This window comes from Cynocephalus volans, chromosome 5 (genome assembly GCF_027409185.1).
Source record: "Cynocephalus volans isolate mCynVol1 chromosome 5, mCynVol1.pri, whole genome shotgun sequence".
NCBI classification, from domain to species: domain Eukaryota; kingdom Metazoa; phylum Chordata; class Mammalia; order Dermoptera; family Cynocephalidae; genus Cynocephalus; species Cynocephalus volans.
The window spans coordinates 80454562-80473657 of NC_084464.1; the positions used below are offsets into that span (position 1 = coordinate 80454562).

The window sequence follows — 19096 nt, forward strand, 5'->3', positions numbered from 1 at the left end:
TTTTATCACAAACAAGGTAACAAATAATTCGCTGAGTGACACTGTGCTAGTGAAGCTGTCAAGCACTGCCCACAAACACAGAGCTTTCAGATAGTCTTTTGGGGTCTACTCATACATAACAGATTGGCAAGACACACCCGAAATACAAAAAGTCACTTGTATGAGCAAGAGAAAAAAAAAAAAATAGCAACAACAAACATCTTGGTGTTAACAGAGTAGGAAACAAAAGCGATAATACATACTCATCCATATCTATCCTCAGAAAAATAAGATATTCTATCTATGAACTAAGACAGACTGTAGTATTTTAGAAATAGAAATGAAAGAAGCTCAGAAGCTAAAATATTTTTTAAATACATTATAAAGTCTATAGAAGGAAGATAATGTTGAAAGATCAAATTGAAGACTTCTCCTAGAAAGAACAGAGACAATAGTATCTAAACAAATGGAGAAAAAGAAGAGAATTAAGCATCAATCTAGGAGGTCCAACATTTTACTAAGATAGGATCAGACTTCCCAAAAGCAACAATGGAAGCTAGAAGAGAGTGGAGCAATGCCTTCAAAACTAAGGGAAAATTATTTCTAACCTAAAATTGTGTGTCAAACTATCAATGAAATGTTAGGGTGAAATAAGAACATTTTAGACATGTAAGGACTCAGAAAACTTACCTTTCATATACCATTTCTTAGGAAGCTACGTGTTTTACAAAGTTCTCCAGTAAACAAGAGAGTAAACTAGGAAACAGGATATCCAGCACAGCAGGGTGACAAAGAGACATCATGAGATAATAGCTGTACAGCAGGCAAAGAGAGCAACCAGTACGTTGTCACAGAAGAACAACTGCAGAATAGACCTCTCTAGTAAAAGCAGGTACATTATCTGATATTGGGGTACAAAAGCCCTTCAAAACTAGGAAGATGGCAGACCTGACAAGTTAAAAAAGTTTTAAGATAGATTTACAGAAAGTTATGTGTTAAAAATGAGGAAATTATTAATTCCAGGAAAAATAAAATTACGCAAAAGAAAATGTAGTAATGGCAGACTGCTTTGCTCTATAGATACAATATTTATATAGTCATAATTAAACAACAGCTAATGCATTTACTAAATACTTTGATGATGTAACTATTTAATAGGGGAAGGCAAGATATGTGTATTACAGAGCTAAATCATCACGTAACATTAAGAAGATAATAAGGTCTAAAAGTGTTTAATGAAACAATAGTAGAATAGGCATATTATTTAGATATACTGAGATAACAGAAGAAACAATTTTGGAGTCCAAATGGTTTTCTCTTGGAAGTAAAAAAAAAGTTCAGCAAGAATTACTGTTTTTCATCACAAAGCCTTTAGAACTTACTATTTGATTTTTTTCAACTGTGTACATGTTACTTTGATACATTTTATAGATACATAAAAGCAAATAAGGTCACGATGGTCCAATTTGGTTTTAGACAGGTATTTATTTGAAATTTCAAATAACATTACGAGAAATATGATTTTTATGTTTACTGAATGGTGTGAGCTAACAAGGGGTTCTGAAACACTACTAGGTCATCCAAACCCTACAGTAGATACTTATGCAGCAAAATTCTTGTTACAGCAACACTGCCTTACTCCCTCCACCCTCCCCTCGAAACAGCCATGTTCAGGAAGAACAAAACTTGACGACTGAACCAACAAAGATGTGCTATACAATAATTCTAAGGCAACGTTTCCATGAAGACAGGAGGTAGCAGGCTGAACAGCATTCATTAAACCTACCTCTCAGATGCTTCTCCTGACTAGTCAGGCTTTCCATTTCCTGTGCACCCTGCTTTGTTATTTTCAACATCCTTGCCTCTCTTTCTTTTTACCAGACTGCGCCTGATCTAAAACCAAACTTAGCCAGTCTGTCTATAACTCAGGTGACAATCTGACCACTTCCTGATAAGAACGGATGTTTCTGAATAATATAGATAAATCTTGCGGTTAATAATGTCCAAGTGATTAAAATACAAATATGGTAATTAATTAAACAAATATGGTAATTAATTTGACACTTTGTCAAATCTAGGCATGGAGAAGTTAAAACCTGGACTCACTGACCCTGGGTTAAAATTTAGTGCTAAACATTAGCAACAATACTGGGGTATTGTTACTTTAGCAAGACGCTTGAACATAGCAAAATTAATTTTATTCATCTTTATTAATATAGAACATACTAATAGAACATTATCCTTTAATATAATCAATGTTATCTTTTAATATAATCAAGGTTACAAATAAACTCTGTCAGTAACCAATAAATAATACTCATTTGACTCTTCTCTTAGTTGAATGATTATTAGGTAGTACACAATTATTTTTACCAATTTATTCTTAAAATGCCTTATGACTTCAATGAAATTTCTTAGCTTTTACTAACTGAATAATTCCTCCAATTAGGAAACTTTTAATTTGTCAAAATGCTCCCTGCAAATTAATGCAAATTAATGCATTCTTCAATGCCATCTACTTAACCTAGTTGCCATAAAATGCAATGATTCTTTGAAAGATAAATATGACATCAATGTTTCCAAAAGATGAGCAAAAAGCCTGTAAGAAAGAAATGCCCCCCCTCCCCCTGCTTCACAGAGAACATATGAATGTTACATATTCTTCACATTTACAACAGGAATCCCTTACAGCTCAAATGGCAGAAGACAGGGGGGAACTTAGGCCATCAATGTACTTGTAAAATAGATAAAATTCCGAATGTATTTTAAGATTCCATCTTCTCCACAGATGAGAAAGTGTTGGAAGGGCTCTTCAACTTTTCTTTAGCAGCACCCTTGGTCCTCCAATTAGAAAAAGAGATGCAGGATATAGTTCTTAAACAGCACAGACTCAATCTGGAAAGACTGGAAGAAACCCCTCTTCCTCAATGATGTATTTAGAAAACAAACTGCCATGTGCAAGAGGGACAATTATTAGAATAAATAACATTCTGAAGGACAGACAAAACAATATTTTTAGACAAAGAATACTCTATGTACTCAGAAATTTCAGGATAACAATACATCAAGTACCTCATGCAAGTAATGTTTTCACCCATTAAAAATTATCATTAATTACAGGTTCTTTTAACTGAATTTTATGTGTTATACAAAATTTAAAAGTGTGGCACATTTCTACTATTAACCATTACATTGTTTTCTGTTTTTTAAAAAAGCATATATTAATCAAAACTGATACATTACCTGGATCTTGATTTAAAATAACTGAAAAATCATTACAAATTCTGAATAAACATTGCTCTACACAAACATGAGTTATTTCAGAAAAAAAAAAGCAATTTCAATGCAATTAAGCCACCTCTGATTAATACATTCATTTTCATGTATGTGGAAAAATAAGTTTACATTCACTTTAAGAATAAGTTCTATAGCAAATTACAATGTTTATTCAATAAGGAATATTAAAATAATTCCAGTTAGCAGAAAATAAAATAACTTCAACCATATATAATTTATCATGTACATACTCCAAATCCCCAGAATTTAATTAGGTAACTTACAGAACATCTTTTTAAACCGTGTCTTAAGAAAACCAACCAAAACAATTGGTACCATAAACTAAAGAGAATGTGCATACACATCCATATTTGACCTATACGCAAAAATTAATAAAATACAGAGGAAATTAAGGTTACCGTTTTCAAAATTTTCTGGTATATAATATTAGCACTTAAGTCAAAACACTAACCTGCAAAATAAAAACAACTTGAGGTATTCCCAATGCTGAAGTAATTTTCTGAATGTTAAATACCACACAAATGAAAACAGTCTCCTTTGAGCATTTACATCTGATTTACAGTTGAGGCAGAAGATGAAGGCCTGCCAAGCCGTTTTCCCATCTCACCTGTACTCTTTCTTCCCTTAAGAAGCATAAGCTTCAAGGGAAATGATCACATGTAAAAACATTTCAAGTGAGTTGAGGTTCTTGACTATATATAACATTTTAACCAAATTGAAAGAGGAATTTTAAATTCTCCTATCTGAGATCTACCTGACCTCTTTAGACATGAGGATTAATTCCTATGATAGACAAGGTAAGCATGTCCTTTGAAATCAACCTAAGTTTAACAAAGCACTGTACTGGATAAATTGAGTACATGAACCACCTCGACAAAGATAGTACTTTAAGCCTTTACACATGACACATGAAAATGATTGAAGTGTTTTATTTAGATTTGGTCTTTCTTCAAGTTTCTGTAACTCTGAATCCTGAAAAGTTAGCAAGTCATTACATTCAATCGTGTAAACTCTTTCTTTACACTACAGGCACGTATATACAGCATCATATGTCAATATAATATTATCAACACAGCATAAACATTTAAGCAATAGACACATTTCACATGAAAGAGGCACTATGCATCATGTGGCTTGTCCCAATAAAAAGCAAACACTAGAATGCCATTTCAACAGTTACAGTGTTGATATGATCAATACAGTTAATTTTTTATACCCGTCATATATTTTCATAAGTCATCCTTAGGGAAGAAGCAAAAGAAAAAGACTGTTTTTAAAAAAAAAAAAAAAAAGTGTCAATTTCAAAATGACATACTAACCAGACATCAGCATTCAAAAGCTATGTTGAATAGGACTGGCCTTGGTGCACATGCAGTAGATTTGTTTTGACAATATAAAATTAAATGGTAATGTCAGCAGTATTACTACTGTTTCTATATTTGTGATTAATCACTAGCAGTACAACTCCCAGGAGGAAGGAGATGGATCCAACAGCGATGTAAGCAATCCCCAAAAATGGATTTTTTCCTCCCATCCATGAAATAGTACTCAAGATCATCCGTTTTCGTCCATCAAAAGAATGTACAGGGTAATCTGAAGAGGGTATAGGAAGACTTTTCCATCTATAGTTGATATTTAAACAATTTTAAAAGTTGATGTTTAATTGCTTGTAATTCATTTGTATAATTTTATGATACACAGGTAGACCTTACTCATACATTCTGAAGCACAAAAAATTATATTATCTTGAAAGACTGATTTAGCAAATTAAATATTAGTAGTAAAAGCCAAAATATTTTACCAAAAAAAAAAAAAATCAAATTTAAGGGTTATACAGTTTCTCAGGTGATTTTGCTCTCAATACACAGGAGGGGCAGAAGGCCTCAAATGAATGTAATGTGAAAAAATACTTCAGAAGCTCACTGAATGAAATACTACCCAGAGAATGAAATACTACCATTTGCAACAACATGGATGGACTTAGAGAAAATTATATTAAGTGAAACAAATCAGGCACAGAAAGAGAAATACCACATTCTCACTTACTTGTGAGAGCCAAAAATAAATAAACAAACACACAAACAAATAAAGTGGGGGGGGAGAAGACACAAAAATCACAATTCCTTGAACTTGTTAAGACAAGTGAACAGATATGATGTAGTGGGGGGGTCAGGGGGAGGGGAGAGAGGGAAGGGAGAGAGGGAGGGGAGAGGGGGGAAAGGGTCACGAAAATCAACTACAATGTATATTGAGAAGTTAAAATAAAAAAATTAATATATATATTCTTATCTATATCTATATATAGATATGTATGTATGCATATATATGTAAATGATTATAAATATAGTACCATATTGTGTAAACATATAACTCTAAGAGGTTATGTATGAAGATACAATGTTGTATGTATGTATGCATATATATATAATGTATCTATTATGTTAACATAGAGTATATGTCATATAATTGAAATGCAATGTATTATATGCAAAATATATATATCTTGTGTAAACATAAAAAAAAAGAAGCCCACTGAAGAAGAGGAGGTTAACACAGACCAGGAGAAAATGGAAGAATCAAGGGGCTGCAAGTCTCTATGAGCTCAAAGAGTATGTGTACCAAGAGTCACAAGACTATTAGAGGGCTCTGAGGACAAAATCAAAAAGCATGACACTAAAGATTTAACTAGTTGATTTGGAGCCATGACAAAAATCAGGCTGTGATGCAGAGAGTTGACAGCTAAAACAGAGTGGAAGTGAAGGGTGGATTTTTAAGAAGATCTAAGAAATGAGACACCAGCGTATCAGATGAATATCTACATGGACCAGCTCTAGGATTTTGGCAAGAGTTAGGGTAGAGAAGAATACAGAACTAAGTCTCTATGCAAAAAGTTTATAACTTCTTCAAAAGCATCATTTGAATAAAGTGGTAGGTCCCATCATCTGTTTCTCTAGCTTCTGCAACTCTTTATCCCCACAGATGGGGCCCTATGACCCAAAATGGCAGGCTCAGTTCCACTCATTTCTTAAATCAATTCTAACCTGAGGCAGGAATAATTTTAAGAGCTCTAACTAAAATAACACTCTGGAGGATGCAGTATCAAATTACCCATGCTAGTCTCTCTCTCTGTATTCCATCCCTTAAAAAAAAGGGCCTCAGTCTCAACACAGTATTCCTGGCAAAAAAGAAAGAAAAAAATTGTTCTAATATCTAATTCCCACTCTATATCCAATTTTGATAATTAACCCTTGATGGCCAAATATTCCTGTCTTGTCAGTCTACAAGATACCCTGCATTCTTCCTGACAGTTCTCCTCTCAGTGACTGGGACCCTGCTGTAGACTTCCTGGATGCAAACTGTCTGTCAACTAGAATTCCCCAGTGCTCCACAAACTTGCCTTTGTTGTGCTCTAGGCTACAGGTTGGTATTTGTCCTTACTCTTTACTAGACCTTTTGGATACTAATTGTAATAAAACTGCCCTCTATTTTGGCTATCCCCTCAGGATAATATTCTTTCTACCAGCACCTGAACTGGGTCTGTCTGTCCAAAATTGCTCCTATATGTGCTTAGTTTCAAAAGCTTGGTCACTTTCAGTCTACCACTATCAGGCCATATTCAGTTGTGTATTCAGATACAATGTCAAGAGACTAGAATCCAAAAAGACCCTTATTTTGAAATCGGATCTATTAATTTGACCAGTTGCTAACTAATTATTGTAAAACCAAAACTGTAAACTTATGGCTCATTTGGATTATAAAAAGCAAAAAATGCAAAGATTATCAAACACTTAAAATGCTAATATTTGGGAAACTTTACATTCACGATACATATAAAAAATAGGCTAGAGATTAAAAAATGTAAGGACTTTGTTTAGAATAAAATAAATTGCCCAATATTTCCCTTTGTATCTATGCAGATATGGATTGGTCTGACTACCTGAATGAGGTAAGCTGGGGGTGCAGCCTATGATGGTGACTGATAGCAAAGTCATGGCCTTTGGAGTCAACAGCCTGGTTATGAACCCCAGCTCTTCTAATTATTACTTGTGCAACCTAGCGTAGGTTACTTAAGTGCTCTATGTTCCTGTATCTTCATCTATAACATGGCGATGTGTTACCTCTTAAATTAAACAAAATATGTATGGCAAGTGCACAGCACAGTGTTGACATATAGTCAGAACGAAATAAATGATATTTATCAGCACTAAAAGTGAACCTAAGTTATTAATGTGGAATACAGCTAATAATAAAAATGTTTTGATACTATGAACAGATCAATAATTATGAACAATTATGTCATGTGAATTAACACATCTGCTGATTTTTAATATCTAAAGACATTTATTAAAACAGTCCACATCATTTCTCAGCCTTTTGGCTAAGATCAAGTGCAAAACAGCCCAGTACCACCAATGCTTATTTAGTATTAGTATTAGTATTATTTAGTATTAGATATACTTACTGGCCTTCCCATTAAGCTCAATTACAACCTCCCCTGTAAAAGTATCTAGCTTATTAATAAACAAGTCACACACTTTAAGTAATTTTACCAAATGATATGCTTGAAAGCCTAGTACAAAGTATATACAAATTGAAGGCATTTCTAGAAGATATAAATTAAAAGATACATTCTCATACATACACACATGCTCTCGTAACAATGCAGAAATCGATACTAAAGCAAAATGCCATATAACTGAGATAAGTTTGGACTAGACTCCTTTCAAGTTCTATGAATCTGTATACATAGCCAAAAAAGGATACTGTATGTGATATTCAAATAGTATCGTCCAGCTGGTAATGTTGGATGTAAATCACTGTTCCGCTCTATAAGACGATATAACTTACGAAAAGTAGGTAATGCTGCAGTACGCATCCAAACAATAAAATCCTCATTTATGAATCCATTATTATCTAGGTCAGAATCCAGCATATATACTGGTTTAAGCCAGTTTACTGGCTTTGTAGTACCTTAAAAAGGAGGAGGGGAGGGATGAGAAAACAAAATATTCACTGGGAGTTTCACTGAAAATTCACTCTATGAAAATAAAGATATGCAATACACAATTGAGTGTTTTTATTAATTTCAAAGGTATAAAAATATTCATATTCTACAGAAGTCTTAAAATCTATACTGAAACCAATTCCTCATGTAACAACTTAACAGAAAATTACAAAGACTTGGTTATCTCCATTAAGAGAATACTAAAAGTAGGCTATTGAGTATATACCAAAAGGCACATTACTTAATGCAAAGATATAATGCTAAGAAACATTACATTGTAAAATTAAGGTGGCATAGAAACAAAAATAAATTTAAATAAATAATATGGGCTTGTTTAAATGAAACTTTGCCACAGTTTTAATAGATTATGGCTGAAATTCTTATAAGAAAACACCAGAGATATTTAATTCATAATTAAAGTATACATGTCCTTTAGAATTTTAGTACATTAGGACATTTACTTAACCTGGTATGAAATTGAGGAAAGAAATGTTTTGTTTTTTTAAAAAAAGCATAGAGTTTTTAAAAGATTCTAAAGATAGAAAATTTAAGGTATGTCGTTAGAATTCCGAGTTTTTTTTTTTTAAGGGATATTAATAATGTTTTACCTTTAAATCGTTCTTCCAGGTTTTCTCCTCCAGGGGGATTTCTGAATTTCACATTTTTGTCTGTCCACCAAGCAATACCTTTCTTTTTCAAAGGAATAGGTGTAAGATAAGTGTCATTGCCAACCAGAAACAATTCTAATGTATCTAAACACAAAAAAGGAAAGATATTAATAAAAATTTATTGAAAACCCATAGTACCTGCTTTACTCTATAAGAAATAAGGATCTGGTATATACTCTCAAAAGTGATTGTAACATAGTAGGCATATGATACACATTTGTTCTTTATTAATATGCAGATTAACTATGGCACGCTTACAACTCTAAAAGGACTTCTCTTCCCTCAATACAGTTCTAAGTAACTTTCTTATATGGCTAGCTAATGTGGGATAAGATCAAATATTTTAATATTAACCCAAATAAAACTGCAAAGCAAATCTGCCTCTCCTTTTTTCCTTTCAATAATGTATTCCTAATAGCTTCTGTCTTATCCATTTCTCTATATGGACTGTCCAGTACAGCAGCCATTAGGCACACATGGTTACTGAGTCCTTTAAATATGATCAGTCCAAATAAATACACTCTAGAAGTATATAATACACATCAGATATAAAAGACTTAGAACAAAAAACAGAATATAAACTATCGCAATAACTTTTACATACTATCATAGGCTGAAATGATATTTTGGATAAACTGGATTAAACAAAATATTTTACTAAAATTAATTTCACTTGCTTCTTTTGGCTGTTTTTAATGTCTCTACTAAAAAATTTAAAATTACCTACATGTTCACATATATGGTTCACATTATATTTCTATCAGATAGTGCTGCTCTAAATGATCAACTATAGCTCCATTTTAATGATATAAATAAAATCATTGGGAAAGGCAGCCTGGCTTTTATTTCACCTTATATGAAATCGGAAGATTAGCAAAATGTCTCTGCTTCTTTTCTTCTCAGAGACAGAAATACATTCTTAAATAGAAGAATGCTCAAAAAAAAAAGTCACAAAGCATTATAATATCCCATTCAATACCTATATCTTATCTTAAAAGTTCCTGAATTTGAGATACTTATCTTAATATATACTTATCTTAAAGTTAATACACTTATTTTAAAGTATACACTTACTGATATAATTATCTTAAAGTTCTTGAACTTCTCAATTTCATTTATGTTTACTACACTACCAAATCTGTAATAAGATTATACAAATTGTCCAAATTATATGCAATGGTACTTCAAACAGTTCATAGAAAAATTGAACTAAAAGATAATACAAATCTTTCCATGAACTTTTTAAAGATAGATATATCTAATCTATATCTATGTTTGTATCTATATCATACCATTAAACATGCTGTTGGCAATAGCTCCACAAGGAGCAATTGGTTTGTCTTCATTTCTTCGATAAGGCTCACACTCTTTACTGGGATTCTGATTTTCAGAAGGAAAAGAAGAGAGAAATTATTACCCAGGCCTCTGGGATAACTATGAGCTATCCCTAGCTCATTTTTACTGATTGGAAATTCAACCCCTACGTTTTTCCCACTCATAATGTATACAAAATGAGTCTGTAATGTAAGTAGGCTATAAATAACTCCACACTTAAATACTCAATGTATTCCTTAACATTATTGTATTACCTTTGTAATGTAAACCTGACTTGTGTATATTTTGTCATGTATGCATATATCAAATTAATATCTTTTTGATTTTCACTTCAACACAGAAACCATTACACAAAGTTTTCCACCCAAGAAAAATTTTAAAATGGTCTAATGTCAATGGTGCTATAATAAAAAGAATCTTAAACTGGAAGTAAAGAGACTAGAAGTGCTAATTCCTTGGACAAGTCCCTTGACGAAATTGGGCTTCACATATAAAATGAACATGTCCAACTAGATAACCTCAAATTTTGTAATTTGGGGTTAAATTCCATGTTTAAGGAAGGAAGAAATCTAATGCAGATTCCTAGAATATACCAGTCTTTAAACTGTGCACCCAGGTGCAAGGAAGAGCATTAGTCTGTACTTCAGATTTAATTTTGACTTAGTCTTTACTGAAGAGCTCAAGGAAATGTGGCAGTTACAGGGTTAAACTAGAGACTATATCAAGTCTAAAGTTATGTCTATGTCTGAGTTGTTCTGGGCCTCTCAGGCCACATTAAGCTATGCCTCAAAACACATCAACAGACCAAGATAATCTCAATTTGAAATTAACTAGACCCTAGTTAGATCTCTTAGGGCTATTCCATTACCAGCTAACCTTGATTTGTATCTACATTCTCTATGTCTAGAGACTTTTCCACTGTATGGGTGGAAAAGACAGCAATGTTTGCTTCATTGGCAACAATTACATAGAATACTTGGGCACTAACCATTACTATGGAAAGCTGAACAACAGTTGTGAAACTACGATCCCCTAAATCCAGATTCCCAAACCAGGCTGGGCATCAGAAGAGGAGCTTATTAAAAATATTCTAAAGCTCCATTTCTGCACCCTGACATATTACGAGATTTCTGGAATCTATACTTCCAGAAAACTCCTCAGACAATTTTTCAGTAACCCACCTTATGAATGTGCTGCCCAGGCTTTCCACAAGTTAAAAAATGGAGAGCATACATATTCAATTTTAAAACACAATTCCAGAAGTTAAAAGCAGCTTATTTACTATGATGGTTTAGATGTTTGTCCCCTCCGAAACTAATGTTGAAACCTGATCCCCAATATGGCAGTGTTGGAAGGCAGGACCGAGTTGGAGGTGTTTGGTCATGGGGGCTATGCCCTCATGAATAGATTAACGCCCTCGTGAATAGATTGATGGTTCAGGAGAGCAGGGGGGGGGAGTGCGTTATCACGTTTAGTTCCTGTGAAATCTGGTTGTTAAAAAGAGACTGACACCTCTCTTCCCTCTCTTTCTTCCTCTCTTGCCATGTTATCTCACACAAACCTGCTCCCCTTCCACTTTCCGCCATAACTGGAAGCAGCCTGACGCCTTCGTCAAATGTAGCTGACCAATCTTGGACATTTCGGCCACCAGAAACATGAGCCAAATAGATCTCTTTCCTTTCTAAATTACTCTGACTCAGATATTCTGTTACAGCAACACAAAACAGACTAAGACATTTACACACTCCTTCCTAGTGTAATAATAATGAACAAACCCAAACAGAACAACCAGAATGCTAGACTCATCAAAATTCCACTATCAGCAGATTAATGAAGCAAAAATCCTGAAGACACTACTAGAAAAAAGCAGGTGGTAATATGTCTTCTGGATGTAATAAAGCATTAATCTGTACAAATTCTAGGGAAAAAAAATTTTTTTTAAACCCTCACTATACAAACTATAAATGATAAATAACACTTTAATTTCATTCTAACATTATTAAATGCTTTGACATTTCTAACTGAAAAATTACACGTTCTTATTTCACAGATATCACATTTTCATATTTCATCACTTTACTTACAAGCAAAGCATTAGAATCTCCGTTTAATTGACTATCATCTCGAGATTTCACATAACGACGATGATTTTGATAGAAATTAGATAGTCCATAATACATAAACACATTGCCCTAGAGAAACAAAAGAGGGAACTTTTTTCACATATATTAAATATAATATTCTATTACATATAAACTTGTGTTATGTGTACATAAAAGTTATGTAACTTGGACTTTACTAGTTTGCAACTTGTAAGAACAGGTATTGGGGTGAATTCTGCCAATACTTAGCAATCTAAAATGGTATAATTATTAGTAAGGTTAAAGAAGGTATGTTACAAAAATCCAAGAGTAAATTTTGAAACTATCCTTAAAGACTTCAAAGAAGTACTATTTACATTAAAAATAACCCTCGAGGAATCTCTCAGCCTACCCTGAGCTACTTTCAATTTAAGATCTTCTCTAATTTAGATTGGTCTTCACCCAATTAGCACCAACTTTTTAGAGAGATAATGGCCAAACTTTCATTTTTTGTCCAGGTCAATTCTGAACTTGAATCAGGATATAACAAACTTCTCAAAAGGACACTGTATAAAATTAGCAATTAATAAACTAGTAATTAGTAAAGTATCTGAGACAGTGAGTCACTTTATAATAATCAAAAAAAGTACTTAAATTATTTAGTGAAGTCAACTTTGAAATAACTTGGGAAAGAAGGGTGACCTACATACACTAAATTATTTAGGAGATGCTAAGAAGCCATTTTAAATGACTAAAATTTTTAGAGGTAGCAAAACCATTATGTTTTTTTTCTTCTTTCTGGTTGCTACCTCTATTTTCTACATTCTTATCCTCAATTAAAAGGAATTCAGTAACATAAGTAACATAAGTATGCTTTATTTGATTTGCTACTTTCATATACATTATCATTTATTTAAAGTTTGATTTTCAATGTTGAACCATGCAAACTTTCCCATTCTATATAAAGGAAATGTTTACATGGGGACCTTTTTTTGGGTGGGAGGGGAGGATCAAAATCACATCACTGAAACAGAGACAATGATGATACTTTTTTTAAAAAAAGTATTATCTCAATTAAGAATCAGTACAGTAAATTCAATTTGCAAATTAAGCAAGAGATCCTTTCAATGAATTTTGAACTTCCCTAAAAAGGCTTTAGTCCAATTAAAAGTTTGGGCTTGTGAAGAAACATAGAACACACCAGAAAATGAATCTGTTGATCGCCTTTGCAAAAGAAAAGTTCTAATATAAGTGTTTTTGAATGGGGAGGAGACTAATGGAATTTCTAAATCATTACAAGTCTCTCATTTCTTCAATTCTACCTCTTCTGACAAAAGCAGAACTTAGTGCATCGTTATAGTTTACCCATCACATTGAAAACCAAAGGATTTTTAAAGTCGCTTTGAATTTCTGTTATTTTGGCTGAAACAAAGTTAAATGATTAAATACCTATCTTCTCCCAAAATTGTTTTCATGTTTTTTTCAAAAGCAGCATTATCCTGTCCTTTACCACTGTGCAAGAGAATCTATAACCATTAGATGGCAACCATCTCCCAGAAACTACTAAAGTGTTCTCTACCTTTAGAAAATCTGAAATGCAGAAAATCTAAAAAACTGGCATGTATTAAAGCAGTTTTGATCCCTGAAAAATAATTGTTTTACACTCAGTTTTCAGACAAAGGAGAGTACAAAGTGGTCTTTCCATGCCTATTCTCAATTTTTATGTCCTTTAACATGTGCTCAGTGGAATCAGTGTGAATGCAAAAGACACACACATGGGGAAATCCACTTATCAAAATATAAAAGATCAGTAAAGTTTTAATAAGTGTTTACATTTTTGATAATGCTTCATATTCCACAGAAGAATAATTCCATTGAATGACAGAAATATTAGTGTTTATTTTCTAAAGTAAAACTTGTTTTAATATTAAAAGCATGCAAAACAATTTGAGCAATAATTTTAAAAATACAATCACGTGTAGATATAAACTTGATAGAAAACTGATTTGTCCAATTACAAAATTTTCCAGTGAAAGGATAAAATATATCTTAAATTTTGTCTAAAACATACTAAGTAACCACTCAAATAAATGTATTTAATTACCAGACAGCAAAATACAACAACAAAACTAAAAGTGCATGAACTCCAATAAATTAAAAAAGACTTTTCTATTAAAAAAAAAAAAACTAATAAAAAACATCTAGAACAATATCAACACTTATAAAAGCACAGCTTTTCTAACACATTACTTAGAAACACAGACCTCAAATGACTCTTCCAGAGTGAAGTTAATGGTACAAATGCAAGGTGTCACAGCCGGAGACAAACATTTATTGCAAGGACTGGAAGGCTCTGTTCCGGTATAATCAATCTGTAAGAGAAAAATGTAACTAAGTACTTCCTTAAAGAAAGTATATACCTAAAACACTATGAAATCTCTTGCTACTAGAAAGAAAAATAAGTCCAATAAATCAATCTACATTCCAGACAAAAAACTGATTTTAAGGTCATCTGTTTGACAGTGTGAGGTAGTAAAAATTAGAAATGGTCCTCTGTTGTTCTACTTGCTGATCTGTCCAAGTAAAGTCCTCTCTCATTTTTAGCAAAAGAAATACAATTATGCATAAAATCATTCAAAACTGTATGATGCATATTTAAATAGCTATAAAGTCTAAACTATTAAAATACTAGATGAATAAAGATCATCAATAAATCAGCTTTTCATCTTAAATCTTTCTATCATAAATACTTTTCAGTCACCACCACTTTCCATGGTACACTTTCAAATTTAAAAAAAAAGAAGAAAAATTATAAGGTTTTCAAAGGTTACAATTTTTTCAAAACTTGGTGTTAAATTTGTCTTGTCTTTGTCCTGGGTTCCTGGCAGGGCACTTCACCCTTGGAATTTCCCCAGTGACAGGAGTAACCCTGCTATCATAAGCCCCTTGATTCACACCAGATTTTATACTAACAAGATGGCTTGGGATGGTGGCTGGTCACCAGAAAGACCAATCTTGTGATTATAGGCTTTAGTTCAGCCCAACATCTGGGCAAGGGAGCAGGACTGGAAATTTAGTTCAACCAAATAGCCAATGTTCAATCATGCCTACATCAGGAAATTGCAATAGACACTCTGGACACTGAAGTGCAGGGGAACTTTCTAGTTGGTGAACCCACTGATGTGCTGGGAGGGTGATGTGCCATGCGTCTACAAGGAGAGGGCACAGAAGCTCTGTGTTCAGGACTCTCCCAGACTGCGCCCTGTGTGTCTCTTCCAGGAATTGTCCCACCCCCAGATTTATAGCCAGTTGGTCAGAAGTGTGGGTGACCTAGAGTAAAGACCCCCAAACTTGCAACTGGCATCTGAAATGAGGGCAGTCTTATGAGGAGGTGGGGAGCAGGATCTTGGGAACCCCCTGGATTTGGAGCTGACTGGAAAGAAATGTATATGGCCTGGGGATTGAACTTGCAGCTGCTGTCTGAAGCAGTGGCAGTCTTGTTGGGGACCACATCTTTAAATTTGTGAGGTATGATACTAACTTAGGGTGGTCGGTGTCAGAATTGAACGGCAGTATACTGACTGATGTGAGAAAACCTGATCTGCTAGCTAAATTGAAAGACTTTTTTCCCATTATAAATTAAAAAAAATTTTTTTTCAATAGACTTTTATTTTTTAAAGCAGTTTTAGGTCTATAGCAAAATTGAACAGAAAGTACTGTAAGTTCCCATATAGCCTGTGACCCACACATGCATAACCTCCCCCTCTATCAACCTCAGGCACCAAAGTGGTATATTTGTTATAATCGATGAACCTACATTGACACATCGCTATAACCCAAAGTCCATAGTTTATATCAGGGTTCACTCTTGGTGTTGTATACACTATGGGTTTTGACAAATGTATAATGACATGTATCCACCATTATAGTATCATATAGAATAGTTTCACCGCCCTAAATATCCTCTGTACTCTGCCTATTCATCCCCCATCTCCCCACTAATCCCTGGCAATCACTGATCTTTTTACTGTCTCCATAGTTTTGCTTTTTCCAGAATGTCATATAGTTAAAATCATACAGCATGCAGCCTATCCACACTGTCTTTCACTTAGTAATATGCACTTAAGGATGTACATGTTTTTTCATGGCTTTATAGCTTATTTATTTTCAGCACTGAATAATATTCCACTGTCTGGATTACCACAGTTTATTTATCCATTCACCTACTAAACGACATCTTGGTTGCTTCCAAGTTATGGCAATAATGAATAAAGCTTCTATAAATATCTGTATGCAAGTTTTTGTATAAACATAAGTTTTCAACTCCTTTAGGTAAATAAAAGGAATGCAACTGCTGCATCATATGGTAAGAGTATGTTTACTTTTGTAAGAAACTGCCACAGTGTCTTCCTAAAGAGCTGTACCATATTGCATTCCCACCATCAATGAATGACAGTTCCTGTTGCTCCACACCAGCATCTGATGTTGCTAGCATTTTGGATTTTCACCATTCTACTAGTAGGTAGTGGTATCTCATTGCTGTTTTAATTTGCAATTCCCTAATAACATATGAAGTATCTTTCACATGTTTACTTGCCATCTGCATGTTACAGACTGAATGTTTGTGTCTCCCCCGCACCCCCAAATTCATATGGTGAAGCCCTAACCTCCAGTATGATAATGTATGGAGGTGGGGCCTTTGGACAGTAATTAGGTTTAGATGAGGTCATGAGGGTGGGGCCTCCATGATGAGATTAGTATCCTTATGTGAAGAGGACGAGAGACCAGAGCTCTATCATCTGAGGACAAAGCAAGAATGCAGCCACCTACAAGACAGGAAAAGGGTCATCAGTAGGAACCACATCTTCTGGCATCTTGATCTTGGGACTTCCCAGCCTCCAGAACTGTGAGAAATAAATGTCTGTTGTTTAAGCCACCCAGACTACAGTATTCTGTTACAGCAGTCCCAGCTAATTAAGACACTGTTTATATGTTCTTTGGTGAGGTTTCTATTCAGGTCTTGTGCCCATTTTTAATCACATTGTTCATTTTCTTATTGTTGAGTTTTAAGAGTTCTTTGCATATTTTGGATAATAGTCCTTTATCAGATATACCATGACAAATATTTTCTCCCAGTCTGTGGCTTGTCTTCTCATTCCCTTGATAAAAGAAGAATTTTATGATAAACATCCCTAATTACTTGTACCTTAATAACACACACAAAAAATTATTCATCTAATCTTTATTTCTGTAAGAAACTGAACATATAAACTTTACATGTGGATGTTCAATTTCTCTTTATAACTGAAAAAAGATAAAAGGAAGGTTAAAATCTGTATCTACAAAATAGAGCCAGCATCTAATTACAATATCTATTTGACTTTTAAAGTCCATATAATTGCTTAATAAAACATGGTTTTGTCAAACTCTAATATAATCACCTATAGAAATGTTTTCCATGAAAACTTGTTCACTAGTGAAACTTTGTTCTGAGAAAATTTTCTTTCACTGTAAATATCTAAGAAAAGCTAGGCACATCACTAAAACAAATAAACTAAAAACACAGGTCTCCCAAATGAAGAGCGGCAAAGCATATGTAATTTGGAATAGACCTACTTGGCCACAAATTTGCACACAGAGCCTAGGCATGCACAATATTCCACTTAACCACCAAATTTTGTGATGTTGAGGAGATGAAAGAAAAGATGAGACCATGTAGAAGAACAAATTATATTTAGAAATCTCTGTACATTTTATCCCTTCTTTTTTAAGACTAATCTAAGGATTAAAAAAAAAGTTGCCAGCTGGTCCTATTTTCATATTGTATGTTTTTGAACAGAAATCTCTCAGATCACTCTCTAGGGCAAAGTTTCTAGGACAAAGAGATATCATCAGTTGTGATAAAGCAAGGACATACATTCTTTATTTAACTAAGAAAAATAATTAAATTGATGGAATTTGAAATCTAATAAATTATAGTACAGTATAAACCTGAACATTTTATTGGAACCAGGAATAATTGCTGAATATTAAATTTCACTTGAACAAAATCACAGGATAGCTGCAACATTTTCATCACAATCTATTGATTACAATTTATAAAATGTATAAAAAAAATTACATGTCTTTTGATACCAGGAAAATCTGAAAGGAGTCTTTAAAAAAATCATTATCATTAACATATTAAGCCTTACTATATGCAAGGCATGATACAAGGTACAACATATATACAAAAGCAATCGTATTTTATACTAAGTCAATGCAGTTTACACAGCTCTTACTTTCTTAAATATTTCATCTGATCCTCACCAAAATCTTATAGTGTTAAGCTATATTTCAGATAAAAAGAATATATTCAGAAACTTGCCCAAGGTCACACAAATAGCAATAGCTAGTGCTGACTCTAAGCCTAATGTTCTTACTACTAAACTGCTTTTTCTCAAGAACAGTTAGTCCCCTTTGCCCTCTAACAGAGTACTTTATCAAAGATAGCACAGGAATACAAAGAAAGCTACTATAAAATGCTACGTGCTAAACTGGATGGCATAGAGGGACAATAAATAGTAGATGGACCAGTATTTTCTCACTGAGAAGAAAGAGGATTTAAACAGAGCCATAAAAGAAAGATGAAAAGAAGAGAAAGAAGGGGCATATGGGAAAGAAAGAAAGTAGAAAGCATGAAGTACATTTAAAAACAATGAGCATAAACCTTTGGATTTGTAGAGAGTTTT

At 33.4% G+C, this 19096-nt stretch overlaps 1 protein-coding gene across 1 annotated transcript in view; it reads right to left on the bottom strand.

The window, feature by feature from the left end:
• Window positions 1–1396: 1396 nt before the first annotated feature.
• The window catches only part of TMEM30A (transmembrane protein 30A), a 37221-nt gene continuing 19521 nt past the window's right edge, over window positions 1397–19096 (bottom strand). Inside the window, exons 2-7 of the mRNA XM_063097898.1 lie at window positions 14630–14737; window positions 12369–12476; window positions 10242–10329; window positions 8890–9033; window positions 8041–8247; window positions 1397–4869 (exon numbers count right to left, since the gene is read on the bottom strand). Of these exons, the coding sequence (XP_062953968.1) occupies window positions 4676–4869; window positions 8041–8247; window positions 8890–9033; window positions 10242–10329; window positions 12369–12476; window positions 14630–14737 (849 nt within the window). The 3' untranslated portion in view covers window positions 1397–4675. The remainder of the gene's footprint in view (window positions 4870–8040; window positions 8248–8889; window positions 9034–10241; window positions 10330–12368; window positions 12477–14629; window positions 14738–19096) is intronic.